The 13,293-nt window shown below is 34.8% G+C and overlaps 1 protein-coding gene across 1 annotated transcript in view; it reads right to left on the bottom strand.

Annotated features, from left to right (window-relative positions):
• The window catches only part of adarb2 (adenosine deaminase RNA specific B2 (inactive)), a 214,881-nt gene that overhangs the window by 33,194 nt on the left and 168,394 nt on the right, over window positions 1–13,293 (bottom strand). Inside the window, exon 4 of the mRNA XM_088918913.1 lies at window positions 567–681. Within this exon, the coding sequence (XP_088775039.1) occupies window positions 567–681 (115 nt within the window). The remainder of the gene's footprint in view (window positions 1–566; window positions 682–13,293) is intronic.

The raw sequence follows: 13,293 nt of genomic DNA, 5'->3' as shown, positions 1-13,293 counted from the left end.
GAAGAGATTCTGTTCCTGGAACTTCAGTCTTGTAATCCAAAATTAACTTAGCACTGTCTGTACATGAGCCAGAGACCTTGTGACCTCATATCAGCAACAAGCTCTCAATTAAAATTTGATTCATCTATTGAAAAAGTGTTAGTAATAATTCAGCCTGTTATAATGAGAGGGTTGCTTGCCAGATGTGCAATTAGTACTGTATTTTCCTGATTAGAAAGAAAAACATCATTTTACAGAGTCATCAAGGAAATTTAAATATGAACAAAGAACAACATGAGAATATTTTTGGTTTAAAACAAGTGATGGAAATTTACCTAGAAGAAATGGGCCCTAACACATATTAAGACCCAGAAAGAAGGCTAAAATAAATCTGATACATTTGGTGAATGTAATGGATATGACAGTACCCATCTTTTTTTCATAAAGAAGCAGTTTAAATATTTAATGCCTGTCCTTATCTCATATCAATAGTGGAAACGCAGGTATATAGGAATCTTCTGGTCTTCAATATAGTGGACCTGTTAAATAATTCATGACTATATAAAAGTCAATAAAATTTGCCATACCTCTGGTCATTACGATTCCTGCCAAGACTTTGTGGCGTGCGTGCAAGGACGTGCAGCTGTCTGCCAGCTCGCTGTATTTCTTGGTCACCAATTGGAATATTGAATCTGCAAACTCCTGCAAGACACAATCGGTTCTTTATTTCTTTTTTTACACAAATATGTAGATGTTTTTATATTACTAACTTGCTTTAGCTATCTGTTTATCTGCCTTTCTTTCCAAACATCTGTTGATACATGCTGCAGTTAAGAAATTCTAGTCATTCTGAGTGGTTCACAGCAATATTTGCTAAACCTTATCAACCTGCAAGAGTACAAATTTGTGTTACAATGACAGTGGTTGAGCCCATGAGAAAATAATGTTTAGTGGAAGCAATTTCACACATCGAATGACAGCTTCTTCCTTTTTTGTGTGATTCCAGTTTATCTCATTTTAACCTAAATTTGTAAGTTGCAGATTTATCTGCCTTGTTATACACAAATAAAAATAAAAATATACACATTCGTTTTTTTTAACTAAATTGTAAGGTAGGGGATCTAGGGACTTATGTTCCTTACAAAAATAAGGCACATTTAAGTAAATACTCAATACTTTAATTCCAACTCAAAAATGATATTTTGTTACCAGCATGTACCTCCTGCACAGTCTCTAACAATAACACTTCACAATGCATATTACATTATTTTTCATAAAAAAACAGGTAATTATAATAGGCATGTTGTTTAAATGTTGATACAATTTATTTACTAGAACTGTTGCACTCATAAAAAGTTTTCTTTTTTTAAAAAAATGGAGAATATTAAAGAGCTTAAAAGTTCAGACGAGCCATCTGCAATTCCAATTCCACATCTACAGCATTTTCCCATTAAAGAAATTGTTTAGCTTCCATTTTTAAATTGGAACAGAAGCTCTCTAAATCCAGCCCATACTGTTTGGCAGATGTCAACATTCTGCACACATAGGCTTCACACATTCTTGACCCTATGTACTTTATGCTATTTTGTGTTCTAATTATCATTTTAGCCCCTGCAGTCAAGGCAAAAAGCACATATTATTAAACGTAAACAAAAAAATTGAGCCAGTTCCATGCAGCATTCTGCAGATCTCTCGAAGGAAACAATCAGATAATTGAATGGATAGTTAAAAATAAGTACATATTTTATAGTCTCTATGCTGACAAAAGCAGAAAAGGTGACATTTCACGCAGCTGCTGTAGCAAAAAAATTTCAATGAATTGTGGCAGGCACTGTTGAATATCTGTTTTCAGCTTCATGAGAAATGGATTAGACTCAAGGTTAGGTTTTGCAGGAGAATTTACCAATCTAGTGAATAATTGCTTCTGTAGCGGCTAGACTTTTTGAGCTCATAAGAACATAAGAACAGTTACAAACGAGAGGATGCCATTTCTCCCAGTTCAAAGGTTCTCAATCTTTTGAACAGAAAAAAAGCCTTTTTTGATCAGAAGAATCTTTAAGCTAAATATAAGAAGTGAGTGGGTTAATCAAAAATTGTGCATTTAAGTGTAACGGGGATCATTTTTGCTGTGGAAGGCAAATAAGGCCTGTTAACCAGAACTGAAAATTAAACATTTTTGAGGATTTTCTTTGCCGTTTCCTTCTAAGGACATATTCACAGAACTCCCATTAATGAGACACATGGGAGGCTGGGTGAAGGCCATGTTATTTTATTTATGATATTGTAACGAGCTTGCCTGTAGGGCCAGCGACTCAGGTTCAATACCTCAGCTGGGTGTGCTGTGGTCAGCAATGCTCTATGGCTAGGCTGGTAAGGGGGCAATGCAGTATTTGTGTCTTCTGGTGCAGCAGCGAAGATGCACGTAACCTAATTACTGCCTCACCAGAGGGAATAGCTCTGCAGGTGATGTGGTTGCTACACTGCCAGCAATCTGGGCTCGATTCCTGTTCTACACCCCTTTCTCCTCCAGTGTTTTACAACATACTTTTTAGCATAAAGCTCTATATCATCTACTATTAAATGCCTTTTATCAAGGATATACTAGTAATGTCAGACCTTCACTAGCTATAAAGTATAAAGGTAGCTCAGTCACTGTTGTAAGGCCCAGACATTTTACTTAATTCATCTTATTCACATACTTTTTAACACAGCTGGAGTCACACCCCTGACTCCTGAAGTCACCCACCAAACACTGTTGCACAATAAAAAAATCAAATGGACTAATTTTGCAAATTAACTAAATTTAAAGCAATCAGCATGGCCCTGTTTTCTGCTGGTAAACAGTACCTACTGTAGCTGAAAAACATTACCTTTAAGTGCCCCGTTGTTAACATTTCTATCAATGGAGCTGCAATTGACATACATGTAGAAGACTTTATAGATAGGGTGGCACGGTCATGCAACGGTTAGCATTGCTGCCACATAGTGTTGGGGCTCTGGGTTTAATTTCAGACCTGGGGTGCTATCTGTGTGGAGTTTGTATGTTCTCCCTGTGTTTTTGGGCTTACTCAAGGTGCTCTGGTTTCCTCCCACTGTCCAAAAACATGTGGTCGGTTAATTGGCTTCTGGGAAAAATTGGCCTGTGTGTGTTTGTATATGTCTATGTGTTTCCTGTGATAGACTAGTATCTTGTTAAGGATGTACCCTGCCGTGTGCCTGATGCTTGCTGGGACAAAATCTGACTCCCCTGTGACCCTGAAGAGGATGAAGTAGTGCAAAAATTGATGGGCTTTATAGATATTCTCCAAAATATTTGAAATGCCACATATATTTCCTTCAAAATGGTAACATTTCAAGGCTTTTTTTTTACAGAGAAAATACAGTAGCCCTTTGAAACAACCAAGGATATGAGTGTAAATGCAGTGCACATTCCTTCTGTCACTATTTATCTGTACACATTACAGTACTAATCTCCAAACTTTTGATATAGATGTCCATGAAAAAACAACAGCAATAAAAAGTGCTTTCAAGCTGAAGAATGTTTTCCTTGAATTCGGTGGCAAGAACAGAATAGTGGTACAATAAATTCATCCATATTTTATGGAACATTAAGAATTTGGTGGGCACAATTTTGTGTAATGTTGATGAGCTTTTGCAAAAAAAATAACAACTTTGAAACAAAGATTTGTGATTAAGGCATACAATAAGAGATTGTAAAAAACCCAAAACAGTTCCATATAACAATTAAAAATATAGTGGTAACACATTTTAGTGCTATTCTGCTCAAGATAAAATAATTCTGAAAAAGGAGAAAGATGTGAATCAGAACAAAAAAACACTTATTTCACATGCACAAAATGTTAACTCAAAAATGTTGAACACCAGATGTAATACAAATCAAAATTCATACTTTCAAACACTGTATTATAAAGTGTTACCTATTGCACTATGCAGTAAATAGAGTCTAGCAACAGATATCAAAATAAGAAAGGTAAAAAATATCAACTCACATGTACACCTTTTATTATAGCAAGAAAACTATTAGCATAAGCCATCAATAAGATCCGTTAAATCACCCAAAAAAAAAATCCAATCATAACACTGGTGTAAGAAAAATAAGTTGAAATAGGAAAATAAGAATAGAAAGGCAGAAGCTCATGTGTTTTATAAAACGCTGCAGTGTTATGAAAGCAAAACAAAATTTCAGACTGAAAGTTTTGTAACGTAAATGGAAGTTGGTCCAAACAGTGAAGCACAGATGTGGATAAAGTTATTTTTTCCTGTTTCCACAATCAGGCTTGTTTCGTGGTCAATGTTATAGAACACAGGACCTATTAATGCTGTAGTGAATCAGGGTATTTTGAAACATAACCTGCCCTCTTTAGAGATGAATCTGTTAGGGTCAGGTTATAGTTTCTAACATGAAAATAGCACTTGGAGCATTTCAGTTTCATTCCCTATGTTTGTGAAGAAGATCAATGTCTTTGTACTTTCGTTACACTTACTGTTCTTGGATCTCCATCTGAACCACCAGTTGCATTAGGATTTGAAAATGATTTGAGTGTGGCATCCCAAGAGCAATGAAGCATATTACAATGGAGGAAAATGGAGTGAAACGTTTTTTTTAAAATGGACAATTTTTAAATGAAACAAAGTACGTTAAATGACAAAAACAGAATGTCTTTTTTATTAAAAAAATACAGAATTGTTTAGTATGATTTATTTTAATAATACACAATACACACACCATTTACATGCATTTGGATAATTTAAATTTCCCTGCTCAGAGGTTGTTGGGAACCCATTTAGGTCATTTGATTGCTAGTCGGTGTCTGTGTGTAGACCATCTCATCCAGCTATTTCCTTTAAGTAGTCAAGGTATTAGCTTTGAAAAAATAGTTGACTAGCTTGTTCTAGACATCTACAAACCTTTATTTTTTACCTATATTTTTATCTTCTGTTCTCAGTTTTAAATGCTCTTACTAACGGTTTCCACCTGTACCATCTTATTTGTAATCCACTGCTGATTCTGAAGAAATCCAATAGGTTGATTTTCCTAATGTCTTTGTGGATTTTGAATAATTGGATCAGGTGACCTCATCATTGTTTCTGCTTAAGACTAAGAAGATTCAGGTGATCTTTAAAGTCTAAATATACCATATTGTATTCTCTGTTTATATCCATTACCGCTGTTACTTCTTCAAGAAACACAGCTTGATTTTCTCAGTTTGGAAGATTGTGACAGAATGCCAATACTGACACAAGATCTGTGTAAAAGGGCTTCAGATATGTTACCTGTCAGGGCATGTGAGATTGGAAATAGATCACACTGCCACCATACCTCATTTAGTTCAGTGCATTCATTTTTCCACAGTACTACTATAAAAAGGCATTTCTAGGAAGAGCACAGTGAAGAGTGACCTGATTATTTTGTTGTCTGAAATTAATGTCATAGTTAGATTAAAGGAACTGAATGTATTTAGTCTTTACCAAAGGAGATCAGTTAGGGATGTGATCTAGGTAAAGCCCTGAAAGTTGTCAACAAAGTCAAGCTAAAAAGGATCACTTCAGTATCTACAAGAAAACAAAAATCTGGGAAGTAGAAAATATAGCTACTTAGAAGGTATTGAACTTACTACTGTATATACTTCCAAAGGAATAAGTCTCCGCTGAACCCTGTTTCCATCCAGGGTGAGGACATAGAGGGGGTACAGTCCTACAAGTCCTTAGGGGTACACCTTGATGATAAGCTGGAGTGGTCTGGTAACACTGACGCCCTGTACAAGAAAGGTCAGAGCCGACTCTATTTCCTTAGACGGCTCAGGTCCTTTGGTGTGTGTGCAACACTGCTACACATTTTTTATGAATCAGTGGTGGCAGAAGCCATCTTCTACGCTGTTGTGTGCTTGGGCAGCAGCATCATGACAAGAGATGCAAATAGGCTCAATAAACTTATCACAAAGGCTGGCTCTGTGTTGGGGATGAGCCTTGACCCCATGGAGGTGGTGGCTGAGAGGAGAATGCTGACCAAGCTCACAGCCATCATGAACAACGCCTCTCATCCGCTTCATGGGACTGTTACTGGGCAGCGGAGCACTTTTAGCAACAGACTGCTCCAGCTACAGTGTTCAAGGGAATGTTTCCGCAGGTCTTTCCTCCCGGCGGCTGTCAGGGTGTATAATGCTGCCCTAGGCTAGGACTGTTAGCCTTTCATTTGCTCGTCTATGGACAGCATGTTTGCTCCATTGTACGTTTTGGACAATCAGTCTGTATAAACCTATGCACATTTTGCACATATTTTATTGTTTCTACAGTTATTTATTTATTTATTTATTTATTTATTTAATATTCATTTTGTTGTCTTCTGTTTTTGTAACTATTCTGATGTCTGTTTTTGCTTGTCTTGGGCTGGACTGCTGTAACACATCAATTAATAAAGTCTTATCTATCTATCTAACTCTGGAAAATTCTGAGGGATCGTATTTAAAATTTAAAATAATTATTTATAACTTATTAATACTACAATTATCATTTATAATTTAAAAATAAATACATTCATCTTATTAAGGGACTGACTAATATAAGAAATGGTAGTAAAAGAATTCTCTGTATGCTTTGCTACACATACATCTATCTATACAGTATATCTCAGGAACTGATCATTTAGAAAATATTCAAACCATTATTACAAAAGTCCCCATTAATTAAAGTGTATATTAATATATTATTGTATATTTTAAACATGTTCACAGAATTTATTATTAAGTGTTACAACAATATTACATTAAAATACTTCTACAGTAATTTAATTAGAAATACTCGTACAATAAACAATTAACAAACACAATATACTGTATAATACTGCATTATAATTAAAAACATTCAAAACAATGGTTCCAAAGATCTAAAACTATTCTTTACTTAACCACTGAAGAATTATGTTACTACCTCTTACAGGAGTTGAAATCTTTTCATTTGTTACACATTTTAAACCTGAAGAAAGGCCATGGTTCAGTGCTTTCTAATGTCTTCCTGTTGCATAATTCATATTATTGTGTCAGATTGTAGCTGTATTTTCTGCTATGTCTTTAGTTTTTTTTCAATATAAATTGGACTGCATAGGCATTTGAGTTTATATATCACAAGTTGAATTACAGTGAATTATATCTCAAAATACCCATTTTAATATGAAAATGAATGATTTAAGAACTTAATATTATATGTATCATTTGCTACAGTAATAATTATGTTGTAATGCACTCGTTGGATAGATTACATATCCATTTGGTGTTTTAAAAATGGATAAAACCAGCACACCTCTTGACTGATACTTTCTTTAAATTAAACCCTTAGAGGAGCAGTAACAAAACATGATAATTGTGTATAACATTATCCAACATTTTTAGTTTTTTCAGAATTATTTTCTTAACATAATTAGAGATATATTTGTTCATTGATAAATGACAGCTTTTCCTCTGTAGACTCATTAATTTTGTAACTAAGAGTGTATTTATACACATTCCCAATAATCTTTTGTAGCTTCTACAGATGTCTTTAAATTACAAAAAAATCACATTGAGATTCACTGTTACAATTTTTTAAATGGTATAGCTTGTATAAATCGACCATATACTAACTTTTATGTTTAAATTAGTAGTTATTATTAATTTAGTAATAACAATAAATAGTAGTAATAATTTTGCATAAAAGCCTGCTTTATTAAATTTACCTTCTATCTACATTCACATACAAATGTACTGCTTTCTCCATGGTACATTTCAGACCTGGACATATATTAATATAATCTTACATACAGTATGTGTAATTATATACAGTATATGTGTGTATTGACATGTATATAGTGTGCAGTATATATACTATAGTATGTGTGTTAATGTAGATATTAATATAATCTCTAAAAATGCATCAGCCCTGCCCATATGACATAGATAGCATTACTATACTCATTTTACAATTAAAGTTTTTTAAGGCTTTATATGCAGTACATGCACTTTTACATACACACACCAGAGTTTAACATGTATACAATGCAATGGCAATTGCACTTTTTACAAAAAACAACTGCAAAATCTCTCCAGATATTCAACATATGGATAGTTTCAACGTATTTCATGTTCCATACATATGGCTACATTATATAAACAGTAGATGTATATATTTGTTTAAATATACAAGGGTGTTTCAGATGAAGGTTGGAAGAGCATGCTTAATGAATAAGAGGCCTTCCCTGAATTTAATCCAAAACACCCTTGTGTTGTCTTTTTAGATTATATTTAACTACAGTGTACAAATAAATGAGTGAAAAAGACATTTTAAATGACCAGAAAATCACAATGTTTTAGGACATTTCAGACAGAAGTCCTTCTTCAGCTGGTTAGAAAAAATGTAACCTTTGTAATCATTTAAACTTTGTGTACAACACGAAAACTTCATTCTAGAACACAATCACAGTATTTGTTGTCTCAAGAGAAAAATACAATAACTATTCAGTATGAATGTTCTTGTAAAATCCCCTGCCAGCAATTTTCCATTTATTGCTTAGGTAATGTAGAATATGCCAATTTCCCAGTATTCTCTCAGAAGTCAATATTGTGCCAAAAAACAAATGTCAACAGGGAAATTTTCACTGCCGATCCTTGACCTAGAAGTCCTTTCCTTTGGGGAGGTATCTGACAAAGGAAACATGCACACTGCATAATTCAGAATAAAGCAAACATCTTGCTGTCTGAGTGCTGTGTGCACTGTGGGACACACCTCAGGTGTCAAGCTATGCTGTGGCTGCAGATTTCAAATCACTACAAGTTTTTCGTCTCAGATGTGACATATCTGTGCATACAGGTACAGTCTTACAACAAAACAAAAGCCAGAATATTGTCAAAGACTAATTAAACACATTGCCATATGGTACTATTATTAGTTCAAGGTAGACATGTACAGCACAAACCTGCATCTACAGTATGTAATTTGTCCTCTGTTTTTTACACCTTAGGTGTTCTTTCCTGGTAAAGGTTTCATTGTCTTTAATTGAGCTTTAAAATAATGTGAAAATAAGTTGTTTAGCTTGCTATTAATTTACTAAAACACTGCGACAGACTGCCTAATTAGATCAGGATAGCAGGGCAGTGAATACTTCTAATACTAAAGAAAGTGAATGCCCCCAAATAGTTTTATAATAAGAATGCCTGGTTTTTGTATACTTACTCATTCTTAAATTACATATATACAATATATATACAAAGTATATACAATATTTTTTCAGCATTAGATTTTTTCATACCTAAATCTGGAAAAACATTATATTATTTAAATAGTATAATGTTACTTGTGCATCATTTTATTATTTTCTGTTATTAATTATTGGGTTAAAATATGGGGCCCTATATTCAAAATATTAATGTACCTAAATGACATCTAAGCATCTAAGTGTTTTGAATATTGAACCGATACTATTTTTCCACTTGCCAGTGTAAAGGATGTCTTCTCTGAATGCACTTATGCACCATATTAAATTAAGTATACTGTATATTATTATTTTAATACATTACTAAAACATTTAATTATTCCTGATTTTACTTAAACATGGAAACATAGGTTTTGAATGAATTCCTTTAAAATAAAACCTATCCATCAATGTAATCCAATGCTAAAAAACTCTAATTTTTAATTTGCTTTACTGTACTATTATCTGTTGAAATTGTATAACTGTCTGTCTAGGGACAGACAGAAACCTGTCTTCTCTTATTGAGTTTTTAAATGTTTGGAAACTTCTCATTAAAGGCTCTGTGACTGCAGCATGTCTCTTTGTTTGGACACCTGAATGAGAAAATGTTTCCCATCAGACCAGTTTACGACTTACATACCTCCAAATCTTGTTTAAATAAAAAAGAAGCAATGGAAATTTGTAAAATTATGGTAATAGAACTTCTGAGTAATATGTAGCGAGTTACAGTGCCTAGCACTACCGAGGTAAAAGATAGGACTAGCTTGCAATTAAATCTGTATTCAGTGGGAAAAGGTGGTAATGTACATTTCTGAATAGCACATCCATGATGCTGCAGAACACTGCTATATCAAGTTCCAAAATGCAATCATATGTCCCTGTGTGCGACTGCAATTTATTCAACCCCTCAATATCTTATCAGGTCCAGCCAGAGCTGCGATGACTGCATAAAAATGGGCCATGTCTTATATTTTTTATAGGTATTTAACAATTCATTCTCCCAGGTTTTAAGAGCATCTCTTTGGGCAGTGTATTACCACCGTTTCCACAGTGAAAACGTACGCCTTTTGAAAAGTGATAACTATGCAGCCTTGCCTTGCGGTATTTTTTTTTATTTACAACTTTCAAGTTCCAATTGCACATAATTTACAACAACATTTCCTCTGATTTGTTCTCTCTGCGTTGTCTCACTAAATATTCCCTCCACAGATTTAGATCTAGATTTCCAGCACGGGAGTGTTGATATTCTGTTCTCACCCACTTACTGTTATTGTTTTGCTGCCACCACACAAACAGAGTCTGACAACATCTCTGGAAGATGAACTGTGTGCAGATTTTAAAGCGTGATACAATGTTGCCTAAAACCATGTCCAACCTTTCCAACATAACGTCCAGATGGCTCTACAGCCTGTGCAACAGACTTTTCCCACTAATGCTTTTATCATTACCAGCAGGGTGTTGTCTCTCAGACCAGGCAAACTGTGTAACATAAAAACATTTCCTATTAGCCACATGCTTAATGCATTAAAAAAAGAATTAAAAAATAGATCAACATCTCAAAATATAATTATTCAATCTGCTTCCCCTCCTACTTAATGCATGACAAGATAGCTGACTTTTTGATGATGCCTGAGGATGATGGTATAAAAAAGATAGGAAAATGCACACCTGACTCCTTCTGGGTGCTTTTTTGGATGTATGTTTTATGTTGAATTGACAGTGCTTGACAGAAAAACAGAGTGTGTACTGTATATGACTGAAGATAGGCCATCAGTTAAGAGTCACACAATACAATGCAGCTCATCCTTTGCACAACTAAAACTAGAGAAAGCATTCACTTTTGTCTGCTGTTCATTCGTGGACTGTTGCCTTCCCACGGTAGATCAGCTTATGTGTTTCATTGGCCCTAAAATGGAAGAGTCTCAGTGCCCAAGCTGGATTGGTTAAGTCAGAGGGACCAGATAAGTGATCCTCCAGGATGTGGTGTGAGTGAGGCTAACAGACTCCACAGCAAACAGAGAGAGATTTGTGAACCATGATTTGTGAATGCAGATGCATTGGTCTGATGGTCTAAAAAAGCTGAAGGAGTTGCTGTGGTCGTCAGTGGGAGTGCAGTAAAACCCTTATGGATTATAAGCTAATAATTGAACCCAGCCCCATCTGATCACATTCCAAATGTGTACAGTAAATTCTAAACTCTGCACACTTAACATTATGCATTGTTATGCACCGACCAGCAATACTGATGAAGACAGGAAAAACACATGGAATGAGCAATTACTGTCCACTCTGTTCAAGGTTCTCTCACACAATCCAATTCTGATCACTGGTGATCTTAATGCAAAGGTTGGCTCTGATAATACCATCATAAAATCAACTATGGAAAAACACAGCAGTGGATCTATCAGTCGATGAAAATGAAGATTTTGTCATTGATCTCTGTGCTAAAACAGATTTATAACTGGATAAACCACTTTTCCTGACATAGACATTTATAGACTTCTCAATCATTTCTCAATAGGAAGGACATCAACTCAATTTGCCATGTCATTATCAATCATCAGCAAAGAAGCAGATACAAATATTGATTACTATCTGCTGGCTGCAGATATCAAACTGAACTTCCAAAAATACCAAGATTGCAAGCCAGGCAAACTGGCTTCTGTCTACGACATCAAGATGCTTAAGATGAATTTAAGGACATCCAAAGAAATACTGCCATACCTATTTAATAGTATCTGGAAAGATAACACCATTCCTAAAGCCTAGACAACAGATAGTATTGTTAAACTTCCAAAGATATGTGACTTCAAATGAAATTCTGATTACTTTCAGTACTAAGAAAAGCATTCTGAAGGATAGTGCTCTATTAGATTGAAAAAGTACTTGACTCAGCTTTGCAAAGAATAGTGTGGCTGCAGGAGAGTTTGTGAATGCCTCAATCAGATCTTTACACTTAGAAATAGAATTGACCAGTGTCTAAAACAGAATGCTCCTCTGTTAGTGAGTTTCATTGACTCCAAACAGTACTTGACAGTATTCATTGCAACAGTCTCTGAAAGATCCTAAACTCTTATGGAATTCCACTATAACTCACCAGTCTGAACAGCAATTTTAGCGAACACTGTAGTGCTTGAATTAATGGCTCTCTTTTCTAGTGGTTTCCTGTGGACAATGGGGTATGACAAGCCTGTGACCTTTCATCCATATTTCAAACAATGTGACTTGTTTTAATTTATTGGGAATTAAATTTCTGTTAGGCTATGTTGTTAGGAGAATTTGGAGGCTTGCAAAGGATTCTTTTCTCTCATTTTGAAGACGTGGACTTTACTCATGAGTGAGTGTTAGTAAAGTTAGTTAGTAAAAATAGGTCACTTCTTCTGGCCAAATAAGATATCAAAGACAGGATCCCAGTGCATCACACAGGAGATAAAGCGTTGCTTGGTCATGTGCCGAGAATGTACAGAAACAACACTTCTAATGCTGTCCTTTGAAGGACAACACAAAGTAATCAAATTAGGGGTTGACCTAGAACAATCTGGTTATGAATAGTGCTTGTAGTGTAATTTTAGCCTAAATTCTGTGATATAGGCTTTTATTAAGGAAAGGTGGAATATTTGGCCAAAGACAGGGTCCAGGTGGTGACATGATTTAAATTCTATGTCCCTCAAGGGATGAGGAAAATTAAGGTAAGCTAAAACTCCTGATCCAGTCAGGGAGGGGAATTTCTGCTAAGAGTGTTTAAATGCACACAGGGAATATAAATGCTATCTAATCTAATGGCCAGAGAGTTGTATCTACATATGGATAGGTATTTTCACCACAGAGACAGAATGATGAAAGACAAAGATGGAAAATACTTTGTGTTCTCACTTAATAACTACTGACTTCAGAAAGCGAACCTAATCACCATTATTTCCAAATATTACTGCACTTTAATGACATTTCTTTGTCATTAATGACATTAATGCTTTCTTTGCTGTGGTCTTTAAACATTTGAATTTTGTAGTTTTTAAATACATGCTCAAAGTCTGTTGCAAAACCATGAAATTCAACGTAGAAATATTACAAAC

This window comes from Atractosteus spatula, chromosome 6, assembly GCF_055471065.1.
Source record: "Atractosteus spatula isolate fAtrSpa1 chromosome 6, fAtrSpa1.hap1, whole genome shotgun sequence".
Lineage (NCBI taxonomy): Eukaryota > Metazoa > Chordata > Actinopteri > Semionotiformes > Lepisosteidae > Atractosteus > Atractosteus spatula.
This window is presented reverse-complemented; position numbering and strand designations above follow the sequence as displayed.